The sequence below is a fragment of the Sesamum indicum genome, linkage group LG6, assembly GCF_026168435.1.
Source record: "Sesamum indicum cultivar Baizhima isolate 11 linkage group LG6, ASM2616843v1, whole genome shotgun sequence".
Taxonomy (NCBI): Eukaryota; Viridiplantae; Streptophyta; class Magnoliopsida; order Lamiales; family Pedaliaceae; genus Sesamum; species Sesamum indicum.
Genome location: NC_142662.1, coordinates 5,086,853 through 5,110,627, shown reverse-complemented (window position 1 = coordinate 5,110,627; position 23,775 = coordinate 5,086,853). Strand labels below are relative to the sequence as shown.

Genomic DNA, 23,775 nt, shown 5'->3' with positions numbered 1-23,775 from the left:
TTAAACGAGTGATGTGATCAGAAATTATCCCAGGAAGTTGATACTAAAATCAAACTTATTTGTTAAGAGTAATGGTTAGGGGCAGAAATGGAAAATAAACAGAAGACTAAATTTGATGAAACTTAACACAAAAAACTGGGTTAAACATTTCGGTTAATCCAACTTTTAAGTCTATTTAATTTGGTGACCATGACGAGCGGCCCTTAAAACTGCGCAAAGACAGACATTGATTCTGTAAATTCAAATACTACAAAGATCACATCATACATATCTTGCACCAGAACCCTTTTTATGTAATTCTTGTTTGTTCTCAATGAACAATATGATACTCCAAAACCAGTTGAAAGATCACAGTGGCGCAGCAACATGCACACGAAGGAAACCAATATTCACCAAAAGCATCTCTGTTTTCATGTCTAAGACTTCACATTCGTAACACCCAATCGTATTCACCGGGGGAACAGTCAATTCTCCCGTTCATCAAGAAGCCACACTAGCTGTTTTTGTTATCATTGGCTATAAGCATAAAACTCTCCCCTCACTTAATAAAGTTGGACGGCCAACAATCAAACTGCCAAAGCAATACACAGAAATTTACATAACTCACCTCGTCCTTTTCCATATGATAAATGTAAACAATATTTTTCCGCCAATAACAAATGATAAAATAAGGTATAATGGTTGATATGCTCATAACGAAGAACCAAAAAGACATCCTCAGCTACAATTCATCTAAAACGGCCAAAACTGGTGAACAAAAACATCCTGCTCGAAGCCAACTAGCAAGGCTTATCCATAGCCGGTGATAATGTTCATAATGCCGTCAGCAACCACACTTGGTTCACCATGTAAACCAGACCCCATTCATCAAATTAACCCTCAACTTCGACAACCAAAATGAGAAACACTTTCTTCAGTACAGACAGCACCAACGGCAAGGTAGCAGCTTTCACTTAAGGTCCAGGTGCTGGTGAAACTAACTGAGGAGCATTCGTAGCCTGTTAACAATCACATTAGTCATCCAAATAATAATAAGACCCAGCAGACTTCTGCTCCCGGTCCTTGGTTGAGTCCAATTTATTGATTCTGGGACGGTAATTTGTTGGATCTCTTCTGAATGTTATATCCAGGTGCTACATACATCAATAAATGCATTAGTAATAAGATTGACACGTCACACCATACAAGAATTGAAGGGTCAGAAGTCATGAGACCCAAAATTGTTACAATGAATTAGATGGGGCTTACAGATAAGAACAGATTCATTCCAGTCAGCAATGATTGAGGTGAGTTGGCCACACAATCTATGGATGGCTTCCCCTCGTACACAATCACCCTATCCGCAAGGTATGTTGCCATTATAAAGTCATGCTCAACAACAAATGCAGTCTTTTTTGCATGAAGTATAAATCTCTTTATGACTTTTGAAGCAACAATACGCTGCTCAGAGTCGAGATATGCACTAGGTTCATCTATTAAATATATGTCAGCAGGCTGCAAGCACACAAGCAAAGTAAGAAACACAAACGTTAGCCAATATAGCAAAATAGCAAAATCATGAAAAAGGATGTGACCATAGTTAAGCCTATTGAAATTTAATTCTATTTTCTATTTGATATCAATCATCAAGACAACAGTTGACGTATTATTAATCTATTTAAGCAGGCAGCCTATGATCACATGATTGCTTCTCAAGGACTGCTGCTATGAGTAAAAAGTCAACAACTGCAATAGGAGAAGAGGGGCTACTCCCACACATTTGTCATTTTAACGATTGACAAACTACTGCGTCAGTAAACAAATCATAGTGCATAAAAGCAATGCTGCAAAGCAATGTAGAACCATACACAACAAGTGAAGTATCATGACTATATCACAACATTCAAGTGTTTCAAAGAGTTCACCATCTTCACATCCAAAAACTTTCTTAAAGCATAAAATCCAAGCTCTAGACAAAATTTCAAGAAGATACTGACGCGGCGATCCCAAGATGCTGTATATTAGGCCAAAACATGTCCCATTGGACACACATAATATACCATATGGGTTTCATGGCCTCGATTCCCCATATCTATACAAAGAAAATAGCAGGGAACTGGTAAATGATAAAGACACTTCAGTTCCAGTGTCTAAGGAAAAAACAAGTAACTAAGCACTTTCCAGCATCCACCAAAAACCAGAACAGTGGAAAAGACTATTTGAAATGTGTAATGTGAAGGGGGTGTAACTTAAAGTGGACTCCAGGCTGCTAATGAAGAAAATAACTCTTCTTTACTACTGAGCAATAACAATTTCCTAAGAAGCATGTTTATAAGACTATATGAAGAGAAAATTAACCTTTCCAAGACAAAGAGTCAGGGCAACTCTTTGCAATTCTCCACCAGAAAGATTCACAACCTCTTGATCCATTAATTGCTCAATCAGCAGAGGCTTCATCACGTCTGATACAAACTGAGGATGCATATAAGAGTCACGAATTTTTTGATGTAACAGCATTCGAACAGTAGACTGAAATTTAGGACTGATTTTCTGTGGCTTGTAAGAGACGTTGAACTCAGGTATTTCCACATCAGATCCTTCTACTGAATCAGGCTTTAAAAGACCAGCCTAACATGGAGAAGGATACCAAGTTTAGCATAAACAGACTTAACTATCAAGCACTTCATGGAATACACTTCATAAAAGAAACATACCAGCATCCTTATAAATGTCGTTTTGCCTGTCCCATTTTCACCAAGCATCACAATTATTTGGGAATCTGTGAATTCACCTTCCATGACCTTAAGTTTGAAGTTGCCCTGAGTTTTAGTCATGGTTGGATATTTGTATCTTGCATAAGTCTCAATTTCCTCCGCACTTTCTTGGGGAGTCTCAGCAACCTGGAAGGAAAAGTAAATTAAAGACGATTTAATTGGCATGACCAACGCCAAACTTCCAGAAAAAAAATGATGGAAAGAGGCTTACCTTAAACGTAAGAGATTCATCCCGAAACCTTAGATTCTCGGTGGGGACAAATCCAGCCAGAAATATATTAATTCCTTCTCTGACAGAGAATGGAAGGGTTACCACCCCATAGACACCAGGTTTTCCATAAAGGCAGCAGATGAAGTCAGATAAATAATCAAGCACACTCAGATCATGCTCCACGACAATCACGTAGCTGAAAAGAAAAATATCGACCATTTAAATTGTCATATAGAGAAAGCTGAAGGCCCAAACACCAAAACGAGTAGATCTGTAACATCACAAACCTATTAGGCCGAAGCAAGGATCTAATAACTTGAGCAGCTTTGAGCCTCTGTTTCACATCAAGATAACTCGAAGGCTCATCAAACATATAGATCTCTGCATTCTGTACGGCTACAACAGCTATAGCAAATCTCTGAAGCTCTCCACCAGATAAATCTCCCACATTCCGGTCCATAACCTGATTCAACTCAAGATCGACACCAAGTTCCCCTTTCATATCTCTTTCATCTTTCTGTTCAAGAACTTGCCCAACATTGCCTTGAACAGCTTTTGGGATGTGATCAACGTACTGGGGCTTGATGATTGCCTGGTGAAGATGCATGGCAGACAGATATAGCATAATAATTAACAGAGAAACCATAGATAAGCAGAAAGAAACTATAGGCCATTCAAAAAGCAAAGTAGTCACATAAGCAAACAGGGAACAAAATAATTCACTTGGATGTAATAATTAATTCTGAACATAATGCTACTTTCATATGAAAAATTTATCAAATTATAGATATCCTAGATGCATATGTATGAACAGGACCTGCATGGCAAGATATCAAAATCATAACTACCTACTTAAGAAGGGCAGGCCTCAGCATCTCAGTTTACTATCCAATCAATGGTTTGAACTTCCAAAAAGTGTACTTCAGGACCTTGGTCTGCTAAATGGGTAAACGAAAGCAGCATCTCTGGTCTAAGAAAAGATTTTCTGATTTTATGCACATCATTCAAGGGACAGCAGTAGGAATTGCTGAAAGCTGGAGGAACATTGAAGAGCTTCAAATATTCAATAATGATGCACAAGACAAACATACTTAAGCTTAACTAGAGATAGCCATATACTCTCAAAAGATATGCGAAACAGAGGGGCTACATTTCTAAGTAAAATGTCTTTTGCAATTTTTTGCTGAGACAGATGTCATTCAACATCAATCAAATGCAGAAACAATGTGAAAAAGAATCACGCAATCTACTCATTCAAGAAACCTACAACCTGAAATCCAAGATCAAACTGAAAGATCTTTAAAAAGAGAGCAGGAGTCAATCTATGGACAAGCAAGCAAAGTTACAAACCAATGAGGATCCACGTTGGATCGATACCTTCTACAGAACTCACCTTCAAGTTATCTTCAAGAATACGAGTGAAGTAATTTTGCAGCTCCGATCCCCGGAAGTAGGTCAAAATTTCCTGCCAGTCAGGAGGATTCTGCAACAAATATTAACCAGAAAATGTTAAAAAAAACATAGGTAGGTCCAGAAAGGGAAATTTTAAATGGGGGCTAAATGAGATTACATTAAAGCGTCCCAAGTTAGGTTTAAGTTTTCCAGCCAACACTTTAAGCGCAGTCGATTTTCCAATTCCATTAGTACCAACCAAGCCAAGAACTTGGCCAGGTCGAGGAACAGGTAATCTGCAAGAAATTTGAGTTCCAATCAGAAAGCAATAGCCAAAATCCAATTGGCAAGGAAGCTGCAGCGGTCACCAACCTATGCAACTTGAAGGTGTTAGGACCATAACGATGAGTCGTATCCTTATCCAAGTCTTTTGGTAGATTGATAATCTGGATTGCTTCAAATGGGCATTTCTAAAAAAACAAGCAAAACAAAATGATGAGTTGGGCAAATGCTGTTGATTCGGCATTGGGTGGAGGAAGATTATGTCTGTTCTCATATTGGACAAACCTTCACACAGATACCACATCCAATGCACAATTCCTCTGAGATGAAAGCAATTTTGGATGCAGGAGTCACCTCAATGCAAAGTTTACCTGCAACCATATAAGCAAGTATATGAATGTCATGCTAACGGGAAAATCAATTCCTAATTGATACATCATACATGAGCTTTAAGCTAGAACAATATCCCATGTTTCCCATACTAGAAGCAAAAATAGATTAAGAAAAGTCACAAGGAACTTTCTGGTTTTGACAGAAAACCTAAAAGTAATCACAGGCTAAGGCTCCACATGCAGAAACAAGCACCTTGTGCATTGTGGTTAACATCAAGTGAGATAGCATTTGGTTCATGGATTTGGTTGAGAAATTATACTGTGGATATGAACTAATTCACATAGTAATCTTCCTATCATTCTAAGCAAGATTTTCATATTATGCTTCATTTGAATTGGATAGAGCTATAGATTACACTGTAATAAGCATTAACATACAAATTTACTATTGTTAAAGCAATCACATACACACATGTATCTTGAACACTTGCACCTATACATTTTTATTACTTGATTTATTCTATTTCATACATTAGCATACATTAGTTTATACAATAATGACAACAGCCACATTCATTCAGACCCCCCTGAAGATTCAACTACTAGTGAAATATTATCAACAAACAGCCATTGATTCGACCAATAGAAGAAGCTCACCAAGTTCGATACAAAACCAAGTAAAAATGCTACAGATGTTAAACTCTCGTGATGCCCATTAAAAGTCGCAATCTTCAACTCATAAATTATCATCCACCAGTCACACAACAACCATAAAGCAGAATCCAATTCCCGATCTGAACTCCACAAGAAGTTTAAAAAAATACGTAAACGGAGACAAATTAACCCCGAAAAAATGGCTAAAAATTACCTGTTTTGACAACAGGGCAACTCTTTTTGCACTCCTGACGACATTTTTTCGGCTTGCACTTGTCTGAGCTCACTATAGCGATACGCGTCAGCTTCTGATCCGCCATCTCTCTCAATTCAACTGGTTATTATCAAAAAAAAAAAAAAAAAAAATTCCACCAAAATCAAAACCCTAAGCCGAATTTGATTCAGAAAATATAACATTACACACTTATATACATATACTGAGCAAAAAAATCGAAAGAGCAGGCACCTGGGGGATGAGAGATTCGGAGAGGGCGGAGGCGGTGATGATGTAACGGTGGATACGCGCAAAAGAGAGTACTGGTGCGAGGTGCTAGGGTTCCAACTACACAGAATAAACAAACCCTTTTTCCCCTTTTTCTTTTTCTTTTTTTCTTTTTTTTTTTTTTTATATGTTATAATTATACAATACGCCTCTCACACTTACAGGTATTGCCCTTTATTGGATATATATATGAATTGACAATTATGCCCCCAAACCTATCACATGAATTAGATTTTCATGGCTATTTTTATTATATATCTGAATCTGATTATTTTGCTGTTTTTTTAATTAATAATTGGAAGTATACTCCATCTGCAGATATAATTCAAATTTTATATATTATTTTAATTAGTATAAAATAGATTATATTAACATTCATCTCCTTAAAAAGAATTAATATTTAAAAATAATCAAATTTAAATATATTTTAATAAAAATGTAATTTAGAGAGATTCCTGTAAAAATAGCTACCCCTGAGAATACTTTAATTTGCAGTATAATTACCACACTTTTCCTTTCATATAATAAATAGTATATATATGCATTTTTTTCTAAATTTTTTAGTTAATTACATTTAAATTCCTTTTGAAAATGCAAATTACATTTACATCTGAAAAAGTTTTAAAATTATACTTGCTACACTTTTTAAAATTTTGCTGGTTATACATCAGGATTTGATATATATATTGAATAATGTTAATATTATTAAATTTTTCTCCCTATAAATACAAAATCATTATATGAAAATATTAATGAAGAGTAAAATTAAAAATTTATATAATTGTTTTTAGCTAATGCAAGTGCTTTCTTCATTTTCTTTTTGCTATGGTTTGGTTTCAAGCTTGCAGCTATATTTTCTTTGTAGCTTCATACTAACGTAGTTCAATGTCTGAATCCAAGAGTTCCCAAAATCGAAATTTAGGATAACAATAAAATTGAGATCCCAAAATTTGAAATTTCAGACTAAATAAAGTAGACTCCGTTCTTTTTGTATTGTATCACACAGTAATATAAATATTAATTTACTCTGAGAAAACCCAAATTCAAAGATATATTGGAACAATTCAATAAGAAGTGAACTTAAAAAATAGGTAAAATTGTCTAGGATCATGATATAAATCATGACTTCACACAAGTTTGAACTTTTAATAGTAGTTGTTGACACAAATTTATTTAAAACACAAGTTTACTTAAAAGAGAAAAAAACGTGATTATCACCCTGAGAGGAATCTGAAACCAAAAGCGCACTGCAGTCGAAGAGAGCCCCCGCCCCCATCCTTGGGCACTTAACTTCAGTTTCCCCTCATAGCTTCACACCAAGAACATCGAACCCTCCCCGCGCGCACGTTTATCAGGAGAAGAGAAACAAAAGCGCGAGGTGCACATTTCTGACTGTTTGCTCGTATGAAGTCAAGTGCAATCGTGTCAGCAATTACAAGGGAGACTAATTATACAAAATAGACAACAAGTTATGAGGAATATAAGTCATTTCATACATATTGCAAGCCGAAATACTGAAACAAGTAAAACCCCAGCCTACACATCAGGCCAAATAACAATCATAACATAACTATATTTTCTTCTTTCCCGCTCAACTGCTCTCAGTAACTAAGTGCATGTTGCCGGTACAACAGTATGCTAGCGCCGGTGGACATCAATCACACGCGTACATCCGAAAGTAAAAGAACTAGATATAGCAGACACATTGGCTGCTTTAATTTTTACAGTCCAGGATTAAATCATAGTTATATTCTGTAGTAAATCACTTCCACTTCTTGAATTTGCCTCCGTGCATGCCAAATCCTCCGTGCTTTCCCTTATGCTTTCCTTTGCCATGCTTGAATTTCCCCTGCTTGAATTTCCCATGACCATAGTGACCCATACCGTGACCATACTGACCCATGCCGTGACCATACTGACCATGGTGACTGCCATGCGCCAAATGGGCAACACCAGCGGCGGCTGCAGCAGCGGCAGCACCTCCTGCTAGCATGGCTCCCATAGATCCCCCTCCTGAAAAGCAAACTCCTCATTTAGCGGCCCAGCAGCACCCACGAGTAGAACATTTCAATAAAATCACATGAGAAGTATGCCAAGTAAACTGCATATACAATGAGGAAGTAATTTATATATGCAATAAAACAATGAAATACCCATGACTTGCAGCACAAAGTTCAGCATGAAGAAGTAATACTTCCCCTTCAAAAGGGTGCTAAACAGGATGGCGCAGATGTTCACACGACTGAAGCCCCTTGCATGTGGACCAAAAAAACTAATAGAAATCCGCCAAAATTAAAGAATCCAAATGAGCTAGAGAAATTGTGGTTCTCAGCAGACAACATCTCCATTTAAATTCACATACTTCCAACATTCCATTAGTGCGGATTCATATTGATATAACTCAAGTCCTTTAGTGTGTGGATTCAGATTGATATATAACTCCTAGATATCTCCCTCCCACATCGCTGAGGGGGTATCTCATATAAAGTGCTTCCCCTTTGAGTTGTTACCTCAAAATGCACTTCTGCCATCTATTAACTGAATTATAGTAAATTTCTCCATGCCCTTCTGTAATACTGTGTCTGTGTCCCAACTTTCCTTATGAAAACAAACTCAAAAAAAAACCTATCATCCTCAACTTCTAATCATTCCCATGGAGAACACCACATCTAAATAATGTAACAAACCACTTTACCAAACAGCACATTAGGACCAAAATGTTACAAATGAATATCGGAACAGCACCTGAGTGATGATGACCAGATGGAGCATGATGACCAGATGGACCAGGATAACCTGATGGCGGATAGCCTTGCTGTGGATAACCAGATGGTGGATAGCCGCCTTGTGGTGGATAGCCGCCTTGTGGTGGATAGCCCCCTTGTGGTGGATAGCCCCCTTGCGGTGGATAGCCAGATGGTGGATAGCCGCCTTGTGGAGGGTAACCTCCAGGTGCAGGCGGGTACTGTCCAGGGGGGTAGTGCCCACCAGGTGGATGCCCGTGTGTAACATTATGGGCCAAATTAGAGAAGAACCCTCTGTCAGATTCATTATGTTTATCCTCTCCACCTCCCATTCTCTCTGATCTCAATTAAAACTATCACCTGAAAGACCATGCACCATAAGACGAGGCAGGACGTGCATATGAAGATGACTTGAGAAAAATGATATTCAACGAAACAGATTCGCACTTCTTTCATCAATTAATATCAAGAAATAGGTTAAATAAAATCCACATCAAATTCACATGCAAACCCCTTCACTATCACCCACAAGTCATAACTATTTAGCGAAACACATGCATCGCAATTACCCCAATTGAAATTATCCCCAATCAGACAAGCCGACACACCTCTTTCCGGAGAAAGAGCAAAAATCTCAACCAACATGAATCACAGTAAACCTAAACCAACTTCCTCATGAAAACATCAAGAAAACAGATAGAAAATCAGCCAATCCCGATCCTGAAGGGCATGATCCATATCACATCCATATACTTACAATGAAAAAGGCAATAAAACTCAACGATCACAAGACACTATCATCTCAAGCTATCTTGCAAAAGTTTTATAGGAGAAAATACATCTCGTCTACATGTGGGTGTGTGTATGAGAGAGAGAAAGAGAGGGGGGGAATGGGTTACCTTGAAAAGCGCTCTGCAAGACGTGCGGTCGAAGTAGAACTGAATGTGAGAAGAAGAGAGGTGTTTCCGCTGCCTGAATATTTATAGCGAAAGGAGTGTTCTCTTCTGATTTCAGATATTGATTCCACGCGTTACTTAAACGCGTATATGACGTGTTTCCTGCACTACCCTTGGCACGTGCCGCGTGTGCATAAGGCCGGGCCTCCTCTAAATTATGTATCAATTCTTTAAATTTAAAAAAAATTGAATTAAAATTTATATTTATTTTCGAATAATTTATTATTTTTCCTGACAAGGTTATACTTATACATACATTATACATTAATGTCTGTAATGAAGTATATATTCACACTTATTAGATAAGTTGATCATAAAAAGTTGATTTGTATAAGTGAGTAATAAACTAATTTGAAATAAATATGAACTTTCATTCAACTTTTTTATTAATATTAGCAAATCATAATTTTAATTGATGGAATGATCTGTTTGTTAAATAGAAATAAATATTAAGTGTACACAAATATAATTTTTTAAAATACAGAAGGTATACGTGTAACTACATCATACTTCAGAGAAAGCAGTGTAGCTATCCCATTTAATTATGCAAAACATATTTATTATCTTAAAATAATATTTTTTTTATTTATCAATAATATTCTATTCGTATACATTTAAGATTATTAAAAATATCAATTCTGATCCTTTTCAAATTTTATTACATTAAATGCATATAATAATTGCTAAAACAATACATAAATATAATAAAAATTCACATTTGCACACGACAATATGCTCCCATGGATAAATGATATACAAATATTTAGCTAAACTTTGAATCTTTACGATAAATTTAATCTGAATAAAATTTGATGCATTTAAAAATATTGTACGATAAATAAATTAATATTTATTATATAACTGACGTATAATGTCAACGATCAGTTTCATGATAAGTAATATATACCAGGAGTGTTTGTAAATGCTGTAAAAAAACGTTTTTCAACTTTCCGCTAAAAAACAACACTTTTGAAATAACTGAAATGTCAGCTTCTAATTTTGAAATAATCAAAAATAATATTTTTAGGCTAAAAGTTAGAATCATTTGAAGGATGCTTTTAGCTGTTTTGATTTTTTTTTTTTTGTAAATATATTCAATTTTGTTTTTGACTATTTTATCTTTATTATAATATATTAATAATCTTAATTCAACTTTATCGCTTTTAATTTATGTCTACAAATATATATTTAAAGCTTATTTTGGAGTTTTCAAACAATTTGAATAATTTAAATACACTTTCACATATTTAATACTTTTTGTATTTTATTTACTATATCATTTAATTATATTATTTCGTTGACATATTGTTATTTGATTAATTAATAAAATAACTTTTTTCTTTTTTTTTTGCTATTAAGCAAATTTAATTGTTGTGTGTGAATCAATAATTATATTACTTAGTGGGAGCATTATTAAATTAAATATATCTTTTAATGTCTTTTAAAAAATAAATATAAAATATAATTATGAAACTAAATGTTATCATTTTTGGTGAAAAATAATTATCATTGACAAACAACAAATGAAATAATACGCAAAAATAATATCTTTTTAACATATAGTGACAAAATCATCTTTAACCAACTAAATTTATTTTTGGAAGTGATTTTTTTTAAAATACTATTTAATTTAACTTTTAATTTATTTTTTACACGAACACTATTCACTCCTAATTCTATTACAACTTCAACTCTTTTTAGAGAAATCACTTCTATGAAAATAGAAGTTTTTGCAAACATTCCATTATTCTGCGGTTGATTAAGTGTAAAAGTCCCCGAATTTTGAAATCAAAGGTCCATTAGTTGGTAAATTTTAATATCCTATTGCCCAACTTCATTTTCTTGTTGAAAATAATATATATATATATATATATATATATAACTAAGTTATTATCACTTTATTTGACTTTGATATCCAAGGGTAAACTACAGTAGCAATCCCTCAAATTATACTCTACTACATGGACACCCTATCCTTTACAAAATTACAAATACGCCCATTGAGTTTGTGTTAATAATTTTATAAAAACACCTCCTATTTATTGACAAAACACTACATAAACACCCATTGTGGTGCATTACACTGGCTAACTTGCATCCCCTCAAGAACTGCATTTGTATTTTACAAATGATACAAGTGTTCCTGTAATTAGAACTAACTCCTGAGAGTGCCAATGTGGTTCACACATAATTTAAAGATTTATTCATTCAGTATTATAACAGCAACAGATGCAAATATAGTCATAAATCATCTATTAATCACTGAAAAGTTATTCCCATGTAATAACACATTTGTTCGTTTCACTTAAAAACAAAACTCACATACGATAAGATTCTTAAATCAAAGTCCTCCTGCAAAAGAGAGAGCGTATGTCCATTTTGATTTGAGCTCTGGTCTGTGATTTACTGTCAATAGCAACTGATCATAGCAAAAATGGATACTCGAACAGCTCTACCAAAAATAATGGAATATAACAAAGCTATTGCAAAGAAGAAGCTCGAAAAGCGACTAATTTATAAAACCAAAAGTTTCATACTCAGAAAAAGCTTAAATAAAACTAGCTAAGGAATGTCGCAGGATCCCATAAAGTCCAGGCAATCAGACTATACAGATGAAAGTGGATCAGCAAAACCTTAAAGCAGCTTCCAGTTCTTTCTCATCTTCACAATTGTATCCGAGTAGATAAGCCCTAGCTGATGCATAAATGTACATATAATCAAAAAAAGGAAAAGAGGTCATGAACACTTTGCAGTTTTTGAGACAAGAAATAGTTCATACCAAAGCGTCCGGATCCCATGAAAGGCTCTGCTTCATCTGCACCACCACCTTGTTGCTGTTCCTAAATTTTCAACCCACGGAAAGAAAAGCAATCCCAACTTAATCAAAATGACAAAGAAAACACCAAGGAGGGAGATAACCGTGTTGCATGTTTCTCTAGGAGATTTACAGATATGTATGCAAGATATGAGCCCTAATCATGGACAGCATCTGCAAAAGGAGGAACAAGCTTATTTGACCCCAAAATATTTTAGTAATAATTAGTGGAGATTCAAAGAAACTGTTCTCCAAATGGTTTTCTTATCTAGCTTAGTTCACTTTATGAGACGTTCGTAATACCAACATGCATTCCAAAAGAATCCTCTTAAAACCAAGTACGATAACAAGGATGCAACTTTCAGAATCAATAGGTCATCAGACAATTGAAGCGATAAGAAAACTCCATGCTCACAAGCAAACCAATCAAGCTTCCCACATTGCCAATATGCTAAAAGTTACTAGTCAGAAGGGAAAATGTATTACAGCATCGGGTTCCATCTCAGCTGGTGAGAGTAATCTGTCAAAACTTCGTCCTGAGATTGTGCAGACCAATAGTTCATTTGTGGGATCCATAATAACTTCTTTGCATGTATCATCACAAACTGCACAAACAGAAAGGAAAACCAATATCTCTAAGTATCCTGGACAAGCAAGAGAGAGTTTGACTTCTTATAAGTTATGACAATCCTATTCAGCCTCTATGCATCATCATTTTATTCTGCCAAAGGATGAGATCATATCTCACCATGAACATTTCCAGTCTTTTCACAGACAAATACATCTCCAATATGATAGTAAGTGCAATTTTCCCCAGAACATGCATGATTGACAACCACCGTGTCAGCCAGGCCTCTGCTACTCTTCCAAATTGAGACTTGATCAGCAAGTGTTTTGTCGAGAATTATTCGATCATCATTCACCTTAACATCACATAGTAAATAAACATTAAAGCAGCATGCTCTTAGATACATGAAGGCCGGAGTAGATTCATAATATTCTCATGGGATGTTGAATAACCTATTCATCAATAATCACATTCGCATGAAATTGCATGTATCTTCAGAAAAGCATTTCCTCAAACAGTTAATTATGTTTACCTGAGAAGGATTAGGTGCTTGACTTCTCTTTGCCACCTGCATTTGGATATAATATTCTTTGAATTCGGACGGGCAGTTTCGCACAAACTCTGCCATATCTTCCTCATCACGCTGTGAAGCAAATGTAATAAGAGGTAAACTTTAAATCTTCAAATGATCTAATGAAAATATAAAAATCATTGGAGGACTCAACATGAAGCTATAGTGTCTATCTAACAAAAAGGAAAGTCGAAAAAGATAAACAAACAGTATGTGACAACACAGTCCTCCATTTATGAAGGGTTAAGATAAGATTAAGCATTTTCACACTGTAATTTTACTTTGTTAAAAAATGACAGAACTTAAAACTTAGAAACCAAACTTGCCTGGATGTAAAGCTTCTTCCAAGCACATTCACGCGGCTTTTTAGGTGGCAATAGACCCCACCGCATACAATATCTACATGCAGCAAATATATAAATTTTCTCATTCGAAGTGTATAGATGAAAATATATATGTGGACGATTGCAAGTTTCTAGGATGCACAGACCAGACATAGCTGCCCATGGAAAACAGCAAAAAGGGAGTATCTTATCAGATTGTTCATCAACATACAAGTGCAATATGACCAAGCAGAACATGAAAAAGATGTCACAACAGCAATAATCATGCAGAAAAAAGCATTAGTAGAAAGGTAAGAAATCCCCTCTGTTGGACCAGGCTCTGTTTTTCTTTTTCTTTTTACTTTTTTTGGTTTGTGGGTGGGGTGGTTGGGGCTGGTGAAAGGGGAGCAGAGGAAAGAGTACTAACAGGCGACGCCACAAGGATTCGTCTGCAGAGGCAAAATTTAGGAATCTACAAACCATTGAGCAAGAAACAAGGTCCTGCAGTTCCATTATAAGAAAAGTATAAACTATGTCAATAAAAAACCACTCAACAAAAAACAACAAACCCCAGGTTGAAACACACACACACACACATTGTGCAAAATATTGGACAAATCCAGATACCTCGGAAGAGAGAAATTTGAGGATGTGAAACAACAACTCAGGAGGAATCCGACTGAACATCCCCGACTCAATCCTCCAAGGCAACTGTCTATTCTCAGTGCTACGTTTTCCATCATTTTTATTGTTGCCCACAACCATATTATTCTTTTTTGGAGGTGATGGTGCAGCTTCAATTTCACTTTCCAGCTCAACCGATGACAAAGATGACGACGATAATGATCTTACAGCCCTCAATAATCCTTTATCGCTAAGTTCACCCTCCTCAATTCTAATTTTCTTTGCTTCTTGTTGCTCCTTCTCCTCCTGTTCACTTAGCTCACCCTCTTCAATACGCAACCTCTTTCCATCTCTTTCTTCCTCTCCATATTCATTTTCGTCTTCCATTGTTTCCGCCTTTTCCTGAAACACAATACCGCAGAGTTACTTGCATGGACAGGCAATTTTTGTCATAATTTTTTTTCCCAAAGAATTGTAATTTTCTAATGAAGGCAACCCAATCCAATTTTCAAAAGGCATGAAAGATAGGATGCACTTCATGCATACATGATTGCAAAAAAGTAAGATAAATAATCAATCTTTAGGATGCAACGTACAAAATGTCAGAAAAAAATGCAAAGAACATAATTATTTGGGAAAGAAAAATACTTATAGAAAACATTATCCTTTTATTGCAATTGGGTACACTAAATAGCTGAACAAATATAACTGGTGGCTGAGTGTTCATAACTATTTTTTATTCAACCACATAAAGTTTAAATAAACTAACAAAGTGGACAAAAGCTTACAATTGCAGCAATTTCAGTTTCCAATATATAAATGTTTTAGTTATTTTGCAGAACAATGCTTCTTAAACAATATAAAAACAAACACCAGGTAAAATAGGAATTCTCACATCATGCTGACAAAACTAATAATAGACCTGAGCCCAGAAGTACGAATTTTACCTTTAGCACATCAATTCGGAGGAAAATATTACAAAAACATAAAATTATTTAACGGACCAACCAAACCCATGAGGATCCATCTCACGTCAAATTATAATAAACATCTAAATAGCCCCCAAACAAAACAAAAATAAATATGCAGATTAACATAAATCAGAAAACAAAATTCTTAAAAAATCATAGGACTTGTATACCAGATCGGAGAGTTCAGACAGGACCTCGGACTCGAGAAAATGAGCGAGGCTTTCGGCTTCGTCATCAGAAGCCATGGAAATAGAGAATACTAAAACTCTTTTGAATTCTAACAAAATCAAAAGATATTCATACAAGAACAGTATGTCTACGGATGGCTTGAGGTGGTACGAGGCAACAATCGCCGGCGAATTGAGATGGAGAGCATCGGAGAATCTGAGCCGTTGATTTATCTGCGGGGCGGAAATTGGGAGAATAGGGATGAGGAGAGAGAAGGGGCGAAATTCGGGGGTGGGTCGCGTGAAGTTGCCTCCCGGGTCGGGTTATGCGATGAAATTGCTTATATCCTATTGTGAGCATGGGTCGGGTTAGTCCAAATATGGGCCCCGTCGGATGCACTTGACCCGAAACCGAAATATCTAATAGGCTAACAATTTCATTTCATCTTATCGCATTATTTCAGTGAAAATAAATTAAATGCAATGAGTTTGGTTGAAATAAAGAATGTTTTAGCATATAATTAAATATAAAATAAAAATATAATAATAATAATTCATATGTTATATAAAAAGAATTAAATGAAAATATATATAAAAATAATAATAATTCATATGTTATATAAAAAGAATTAAATGAAAATATATATAAAATATATTTAAAATATATATCTCTTAGATTAGAAGACATCCTCCATAATCAAACACATGATATGATCTACATAGTAAGATGAGATGAGGTGGAAAAAATTTGTGAAGCAATTGCAAAATGCATACACCTCTTCATTTTTCATTTTATTATATTGTTTTAAAGAATTTTGAAAAGTTAATTATACTTACCATCCTCGTCGATCCAACATTGAACACATATAGCAAATATACCTGAATATTGAAAACGTACCAAGCAAGATGGTCCAATCCAGTTGACGTTGTTAGTGCTGTCATTAGCATCATGTGATGTAGCATTCATATGGTTCAACTGTTATCTAATACTATTTTTAGATGTTGTTATGTTGCATTTATCTTCCTCTACTTTGAATTGTATTTTTTATTTTATTTAATATATACATATTATGCGTATATAATTTTATTTTAAGCAAAATAAAGTACGTGGAAATGTGCTCCGATATTATGATCACTGGAGATATAGTTAACCTGATTATGATTATGGCTCGTAATATGTTAAGGTTGTGTTTACCTGGACGGATACCACATCCCACATTGGGATTAATTTAGGATTCGCGCTGTGATTGTGCCACTTGGGGCAGGATCCGGCTGGGTTTACTAACCCAGACAAGAATGACAATATATCCTTCCGAATCTGCTTACACGCATGGATTAAACGGAGAATTTATTAGTTGAATTACATTTTTGTCCCCTTCAAATTTTGAAATTATAAAATCACCTGACCCCGTGCCTTTTTTTGTCTCTTTCCCCCAAATTTGGTTTCAAAGTATTGACATTTCGTTGCGAAGGAGGAGACACCATCCAATTCGTTCGAAGCGACGACGTGAATGACAATATATTTGGTGAGTTAACTGTCGTCCACACTTTCTACGCAAGCATTTGCGTAAAATATGTACCGATTGTAATGTTTTGACGAACGCTATTTCGATTTCTAGGGTTTCTCAAGTGTCCTATCCTCGTCGTGTAGCAAGCGACTTTCGTTGGTTCGAAATCCCATCCGAACATAAGACCGTAAGCTTAACATTCCTTCTCACAAGTAATTGTTATAATTTATTCGTTTCGTTTAGTGGCCTTTATGTCTGCTGTTATGACTTGCAATTCATTGTGCTCATTCTCTTATACATAGCTTAGTACTATCATAGACATATACAATGTGATTTATACGCAAGCATTTGTGTAATATATGTACCGGTTGTAATGTTTTGATGAACCCGTATTTTAAATAAAAATAAATGAACAATTCAATCCACTTTTACTTTCTATTTTCAACTTAAAAGTGCATCTGAGTGATATTCTGAAAAATTGCACTTTTGATCCAACACGATAAAAAATATTATATTTTTGTTCTTATAATTACGAGCTTAACACATTTAATATCATAAACTAAAAAGTTGGAACTTTTTAATCTATAGGATATATTTTTTTGACACATTTGATTCCGTAGCATACAAAATTGTATCATTGTTCTGTCTCGAATACAACAATTTTTTAAACTATGAGATCGGTCCAAGTATATTAAATTTGTAAACTGTGGGATTAAAAATACAATATCCTCTAAGTGTGGGCCAAGATTGCAATTTCACCTAATATTTTGAATTGATATGTGAATCAGCAATTATTCACTACAAGATTTCCATTTATATTTTCAAATTTCCTTCTCACAAATTCTGCGCATATTCAGATTGGAAAGATATAATAATGTGTAGGAGGTTGCATGGATTCCTGTTGTTCTGCTCACGTCGAAGAAGAAAAATTCCTTAGTTCACAATGGGGGCTGAGAAGAGCTGGAGAGTTGAATCCAGCGTTTAGCTGTAAAAAGATGTATATTTCTACTCCATTCTTGAAAACGGTTAAAGCTCAGAAGATCAAAGAGGAGTTTTTTATGTTATATTTTGTCAGAAATGGTGAATGTGGTTTCTTGAATCAGCTACCTCTCATCTTGTTGTTGGTTTCTTGTATAGGTCCCATTGTTCAAAGATACACCTAACATCTATTACAGTCAATGCAATATCACCAATCTCATGGGAAAGATGAAAGGGACATTATGGTACATGTGCTTGTCCCTTTTTACTGTTTTCTGAATGTTGGAAACTGCACTATAGCAAGCAGAATATGACAACAACTCTGGATTTCATACCCTGAAGGACTTTCTCCATTCTTTTGCTTCAGTTGTTTTGGGCAATTTCTTTGATTTCAAGATAAATTACTCTATTGAAAATGATTATGTGGGTTGGTCAGTTCTTCTAATCCCCCGTTCTTCGTTTCTTTTTGTTATTATTCTTGCTCTCGCTCTCTCTCTCTCTCTACATTTATGTATGTGTGTGTGTGGGAGAGGGGGGGGGGGTTACTGTTCTTGATTGTTTCTTTCTTGCTTTCTTTTTGTGGTCAATAAATTTGCAGGAAATGGTTAATCTAAAAGTAATTTATGGATTCACATGTCCCACATATCTCCATACTCCTGTTCTGCAGATTGTTATTTGGTTTGAGGTTTGTTTTCACTTTGTTGACTTGTTTTTGTTTTAATTGGTTGATATAATAATTGTTCAGTGCTATTTTCTTATACATGCACATCTCTGTTATGGATGCTAAGGATATATGCTACAAAGCACCAAACTTTTCCTGAATCAGATTTATATAGACCACTGCCAGAGGGTACTACATTGAACTTATTAGTTGTCTATGATCAAAACCTGGCTGTGGGCATTTGCCTAAACTAACATTATTACTCAGTGGAAGAAAAAGGGAACTTGTTAAGCTTGTTTCTCCAGGTCAATAGTTATCATTCATCTCACCCGGTGTAGAGCTAGGTATGCGATAAAACGGTAGCCCACGAGCATCAGCATCATGATGGAGATATCTATCCACAAATGGCTTAAACCGACCGCCTTGATGGGAGGATAATCTGCAACTCGGCAATAAGCTCCCTTTGCACACTCATAGTAGTCATTCTCATTGTATTGAATCCCAAGAAGAAGTCTGTAACAATAGTAGCTGTAGCTCAGATATCTTAACCAGGCTATGAATGGGGGGATGTGTCTAACATAGTATCCTCCGGCAATAAGGAAGACCATGGTTGTTACTGAGGCTAAAGTTGCAGCTTGTTTGACGTCCATTAGTAGGGCGCCAAAAGCCAAGCCAAGACTCTGGGAAACAAGGACACTGAAAAGAACAACTAGAAGGGAGAGGATAAAGGTGGCTGGGTCCGGTTTAAGGCCGCCCATCCAGTAAAAGATGAACGTAAATGCTGTTGGGAGTGCTAGCTCCAGAGGAAGATCTCCCACCGTTCTGGCTAGAAAGTAGGATGAGAGGCGGTACATGCCGGATGACCTTTCCTTGATTAGCATGTTTCTTTCTTGGGGAAAAGTAAAAACAGCATTGTAAAGTGGGTAGAAGCCCCAGAACACTGAGAAAAAGAACAACATCGCAATCTGCACATAAACATAACTTTTCATTAGGATGTATACAGGGCATAATGTAGCTGCTTGGGAGTTTTTTCTTTTTTTACAAGTTTAGCTGCTTGGGAGTTAATGCATATAGAAAGCATACATGTTTTGTATTATACGATTTAGGGGACAACTTGGATTGCTCAGGTAAATGCAGTATAGGATATATATTTGTTTGTTCTGGAGTAGAAATAAAGGTGGCTTACGCGGTCATCAATGTGAGATGAGGGAGTGTGCCACCAAAGAAGCCCGCCAAGTATTGCCACACTTAGGACTTGGAAGATTCTTAATCTGTTGAACGCTTCAAATCTTCGCTCCCGCAGTCCGCGTAAGAGCAGGATCTTAAATTGATGCCACCAAGTTGTGCACCATTTCTCTGATTTCACATCATTTCCTGCATCAATGGGAGATCACAGTACATTTTTTATCAGCAGAAGAGAAGTGAGGCACATATCGAGCTAGGGAACAGATTGTCTGCCAGCTCAAGATTGGGAAAAATATAAGAAGTTTCCCAAATGAGAGGGACAAGAAATCAGATACTTACTTGTAGAACTTTCCTTTGTGTAATTGACATCTGCACTGCACAACTCAGATTTCAGTCCTGTAGAAATATTCTTGTCGTAGGCAGAGATGAGAAATTCTCTCACAGATACAGGATCTTGTTTGATGTTGTCCTTGTGGTCGTTAGCATGCTGGAAATCAGGTCCAATTCCTGGAATACATATAATGTTCATATTATTCTTTTGTGATAAAATAACCAATTTGCATCTCTAAGAGTCTTAAAATGGTTACTTTGTCCTATAATTAGGAGAGAGCAAGTGTTGAATTCCCAAGATTGATCCTCATATTAGTGAATCTAGCACAGTATGTGAGGGTAGGGCCATTCTGAACTCCATTAAATTTTAATGATAACAAGCACTTTAAGTGGTCTAAGTGACATTTCTCTGTTCCTGAGAAAGGACATGGGAATAAATGTTTTTTAAGGTCCTTCACTATCAAACAATCAGATATTATGCTGAAGAACATGTTGCAGGAAGTAGAAATTTCTACTTACCGTTAGCAAGATCAAGCAAGAGATCAGCAGGATTGACAGCAACAGATGTTGAAAATCCAATGGAAGAGAAATATTCCAAGGCAGCTGATGCAAGACCATAGTAGATCGGACAGCCTTCAGAGAGCAAGACCACCTTGTCGAACATATGGTAGAGCCGGCTTGATGGCTGATGAATGGTGGTTATAATGGTTCGACCTCCACTAGCCAGCCCTTTAACTGTGTTTAAGATCCGTTGAGCTGTGGTCGAATCAAGACCGGAGGTGGGCTCGTCTAGCAACAGTAAACTTGGGTTGATTAGCATTTCTTGACCTATGCTAACCCTCTTCTTCTCTCCACCTGATATTCCCCTGAACAGAGGCCCTCCTATCATGCTGTTATGGCACCTAGTTAATCCCAATTCCGCTATAACATTCTCTACATGCTGTGCTTTTTCGTCTTTGGACAAGCTCTTCGGAAGCCTTAGCAGTGCGGTAAATAAAAGAGTTTCAAACACGGTTAGATGTGGATATAAGACATCATCCTGTGCAACAAATCCTGTTCGGCGTTTGATAGAGCCTGAAAATGGCTGGCCATTGTAAGTGATCTTTCCTGATAACTTTCCAGAGAGACGGCCTCCAAGAGCTGTGAGGAGGGTGGTTTTCCCACTGCCTGATGGACCTAGCATCGCCAATATCTCTCCTGGAGAAACCATGCCCGTGATCCCGTTGAGTATTGTTTTCTCTTTAGCGCTTGTTGATGTCCCTCCACAACTTCTTTTTCTTTCATAATATACCTTGTAGACAATCTCTTCAAACTGAAACACAATAACAAAAAATATCAATGGAGTTGCATTATAGTTTATGGTGAATGCAACTGCAAAATATTTGATTCCTTAATTTGTGATCTTCATTCTGCCCCAATTATTAGTACGTAGTTCTCGGATTACTATATTTGTGCTAAATGAACTATGTCTATCTTTGAACATGCAAACAGGCTGATTGCTAGCTAAGTTCTTTATCATCATTACTTCATCAGGGCTTTGAGTGATTTGTCGGTATGTGAATTTGTCCGTGTGCACGCAGAGAGAGAGAGAGAGAGAGAGAGAGAGAGAGAAAGAGACCTTTAAAGTTATGGGATACAACGTTCTTTGTAGAAAGGACCTGGAACTGTTCTGCACAGGGTAAGCCAGAGCTGTATCACAAGACTCCGGCCTATGTGGCGTGCTGTTAGCAAGTACAGTGCCATCGACATCATTTTCCAGTTTAGGAGCCACAGAACCGAGGGGCATGGCCAAATGTAACTGATTTTGGTGTCGTGGTATGGTGGTAGTGACTGACAGAGAATGGAGACGTTAAAGAGTTGTTGCTTTTAACTTATGGTTGCAAATGAATTAGGCGATACGAATATATAAGCAAAGACTGAGAAACAAAGGATCTCACATAGAATTAAAGTGTCTGTGATATGTGTGCCTTTCCCCTCAGGTGGGATCCCACCTCTTTCTCTTAAAGAACTTTTACACTAGTCTAGATCACTTATTTATACTATATCTCCTCTCCTTTTGTTGAGTACAGCATCCAATCTCTATCTCTCTCTCTCATCATCTGATGCTTTGTTCTTGCAGTAGTTTTTTGGTATTCTGTCGTTATGACAATCTTATGCTTGGATCTTCATGCGGACATGGTGCCGTTAGTGGGAAATGAGAGCCACCCCACTCAACACCTCTACAAGCCGTGCTGAGCAATATGTCCCTGAGACGAGCAACGGACAAGTTGTTGACATGGATTACCTGTAGGATGATTGTAAAGCAAATTGGAGAACAATGGGAAAAAATCATACATAGAAATATCCTAGGAATGCAAGGTTTCGGACAATGTGGTGTTTTAAGCATTTCTGTATATTATGTATTTGGTCCAGTGCTTGTGAACATGAGGAGCAGCTGTATTTCGTCATGGTAGATAGTGATAGTGCTTCCCACACTTTCACTTTAACTACATTAATTGCTTTCTTCATTTGTTTATGGTTTTCTGCAAATGGGCTCTTACATTATGTGCATGTAAGTTAGTCTTGTCCTGCACCACTACCATTTCTTTATTTTCTAATTATACATTTCGTTTTTTTTTTGTATCCCTATCGAAATTTTGTAAATACTGCATCCTCGGAAGCATATATTTTTTGTTGAAAAGAAAGCGTAATATCTGCAGAAAACGATAAATTACAACAAACTCTTTCTGAGCTTTGGCAAAATATTTAATAACACTAATTGTTCGAAATGTTGTAATCATTGGATGGAAGTATGAAATTATTAACTTTGCATTTATTGTATTTTTTCTTTTTTAAAAATTAAAATTTTATAAAAAGAAGAACAAAGTGGATGAAAAAAATTAAAGTTTTTTATTGAAAAAAATCGTCACAACAAATTTAGAATTTTTTTAAAAAAGTAAATAAAATTATAATTTTTAGTCCATAAAGGGGATTTTGATCAAGTCATCACAAAAATATGACAGAAACCTAACCGAGACTAACAGATTGAGCTAATTGTTATATGATCGTTAAAAAAATAAAAAAGGTAATGATAATTTTTCAAACAATAGAAAATATTCATAATTATGCTAAACCTCATAAAACTGGTTGTAATTTACCCAAAAAAGAAAATGAAAGTGAAGATGTAGCTTTCCATGGAATAGCATATAGATACTTATATTAACGTCTCGTATAATCTTGTAAAAAGTGAGAAAATAGACAGAGAACAT

At 35.9% G+C, this 23,775-nt stretch overlaps 4 protein-coding genes and 1 long non-coding RNA gene across 8 annotated transcripts; 1 reads left to right on the top strand and 4 right to left on the bottom strand.

Moving 5' to 3' along the window:
- Positions 1 to 593: 593 nt before the first annotated feature.
- Positions 594 to 6,249, bottom strand: ABCE2 (RNAse l inhibitor protein 2). Its single transcript, XM_011083885.3, has 12 exons — positions 6,091 to 6,249; positions 5,839 to 5,958; positions 4,924 to 5,009; positions 4,729 to 4,826; positions 4,535 to 4,652; positions 4,358 to 4,447; positions 3,252 to 3,556; positions 2,965 to 3,160; positions 2,694 to 2,879; positions 2,338 to 2,607; positions 1,249 to 1,494; positions 594 to 1,133 (listed from the first exon to the last, which is right to left on the bottom strand). Exons 2-12 carry the CDS (start codon positions 5,942 to 5,944, stop codon positions 1,014 to 1,016), a joined length of 1,821 nt encoding a protein of 606 aa, XP_011082187.1. The 5' UTR covers positions 5,945 to 5,958; positions 6,091 to 6,249; the 3' UTR covers positions 594 to 1,013.
- Positions 6,250 to 7,595: 1,346 nt separating this feature from the next.
- LOC105165011 (proline-rich family protein) lies at positions 7,596 to 9,919 on the bottom strand. The gene is made up of 3 exons (XM_011083886.3): positions 9,770 to 9,919; positions 8,872 to 9,230; positions 7,596 to 8,139 (listed from the first exon to the last, which is right to left on the bottom strand). The coding sequence occupies exons 2-3, from the start codon at positions 9,200 to 9,202 to the stop codon at positions 7,889 to 7,891; spliced, it is 582 nt and encodes a 193-aa protein (XP_011082188.1). The 5' UTR covers positions 9,203 to 9,230; positions 9,770 to 9,919; the 3' UTR covers positions 7,596 to 7,888.
- A 2,402-nt stretch (positions 9,920 to 12,321) lies between these two features.
- On the bottom strand, positions 12,322 to 16,241 carry LOC105165012 (F-box protein SKIP31). Of its 3 annotated transcripts, none has more exons than XM_020695079.2 (9): positions 16,002 to 16,241; positions 14,731 to 15,129; positions 14,531 to 14,604; positions 14,107 to 14,179; positions 13,742 to 13,852; positions 13,390 to 13,564; positions 13,128 to 13,246; positions 12,606 to 12,666; positions 12,322 to 12,520 (listed from the first exon to the last, which is right to left on the bottom strand). In XM_020695079.2, exons 1-9 carry the CDS (start codon positions 16,224 to 16,226, stop codon positions 12,450 to 12,452), a joined length of 1,308 nt encoding a protein of 435 aa, XP_020550738.1. In that variant the 5' UTR covers positions 16,227 to 16,241; the 3' UTR covers positions 12,322 to 12,449. The 3 variants fall into 3 exon arrangements, with proteins under 3 accessions (XP_020550738.1, XP_011082189.1, XP_020550739.1); XM_011083887.3 differs by having other exon boundaries at positions 15,869 to 16,144; XM_020695080.1 differs by lacking the exons at positions 12,322 to 12,520; positions 12,606 to 12,666 and adding an exon at positions 12,673 to 12,815.
- A 1,057-nt stretch (positions 16,242 to 17,298) lies between these two features.
- On the top strand, positions 17,299 to 23,066 carry LOC105165014 (uncharacterized). 2 transcript variants are annotated; one of them, XR_848067.3, is made up of 5 exons: positions 17,299 to 17,391; positions 17,485 to 17,560; positions 18,256 to 18,370; positions 18,511 to 18,596; positions 22,647 to 23,066. It is a non-coding gene; the product is annotated as an uncharacterized LOC105165014 (long non-coding RNA). The 2 variants fall into 2 exon arrangements; XR_848068.3 differs by having other exon boundaries at positions 18,231 to 18,370.
- ABCG14 (ATP-binding cassette 14) lies at positions 19,144 to 22,619 on the bottom strand. The gene is made up of 5 exons (XM_011083891.3): positions 22,146 to 22,619; positions 21,047 to 21,839; positions 20,537 to 20,704; positions 20,199 to 20,386; positions 19,144 to 19,977 (listed from the first exon to the last, which is right to left on the bottom strand). Exons 1-5 carry the CDS (start codon positions 22,311 to 22,313, stop codon positions 19,333 to 19,335), a joined length of 1,962 nt encoding a protein of 653 aa, XP_011082193.1. The 5' UTR covers positions 22,314 to 22,619; the 3' UTR covers positions 19,144 to 19,332.
- Positions 23,067 to 23,775: the final 709 nt, after the last annotated feature.

Excerpts from the sequence above, each read along its gene's own strand:
- ABCE2 (XM_011083885.3), bottom strand. The coding sequence starts at position 5,944 with ATGGCGGATCAGAAGCTGACGCGTATCGCTATAGTGAGCTCAGACAAG. Across the intron at positions 5,010-5,838 it reads TTGCCCTGTTGTCAAAACAG|GTAAACTTTGCATTGAGGTG; the intron begins GTAATTTTTAGC and ends ATATGGTTGCAG. Across the intron at positions 2,880-2,964 it reads ATGAATCTCTTACGTTTAAG|GTTGCTGAGACTCCCCAAGA; the intron begins GTAAGCCTCTTT and ends TTTTCCTTCCAG.
- LOC105165011 (XM_011083886.3), bottom strand. The coding sequence starts at position 9,202 with ATGGGAGGTGGAGAGGATAAACATAATGAATCTGACAGAGGGTTCTTC. Across the intron at positions 8,140-8,871 it reads ATCTGGTCATCATCACTCAG|GAGGGGGATCTATGGGAGCC; the intron begins GTGCTGTTCCGA and ends TTTGCTTTTCAG.
- LOC105165012 (XM_020695079.2), bottom strand. The coding sequence starts at position 16,226 with ATGCTCACAATAGGATATAAGCAATTTCATCGCATAACCCGACCCGGG. Across the intron at positions 13,853-14,106 it reads GGAAGAAGCTTTACATCCAG|CGTGATGAGGAAGATATGGC; the intron begins GCAAGTTTGGTT and ends TTTGCTTCACAG. Across the intron at positions 13,247-13,389 it reads AAAGACTGGAAATGTTCATG|TTTGTGATGATACATGCAAA; the intron begins GTGAGATATGAT and ends CTGTTTGTGCAG.
- ABCG14 (XM_011083891.3), bottom strand. The coding sequence starts at position 22,313 with ATGCCCCTCGGTTCTGTGGCTCCTAAACTGGAAAATGATGTCGATGGC. Across the intron at positions 21,840-22,145 it reads TGTATCCCATAACTTTAAAG|TTTGAAGAGATTGTCTACAA; the intron begins GTCTCTTTCTCT and ends ATTGTGTTTCAG. Across the intron at positions 20,387-20,536 it reads CACAAAGGAAAGTTCTACAA|GAAATGATGTGAAATCAGAG; the intron begins GTAAGTATCTGA and ends CCATTGATGCAG.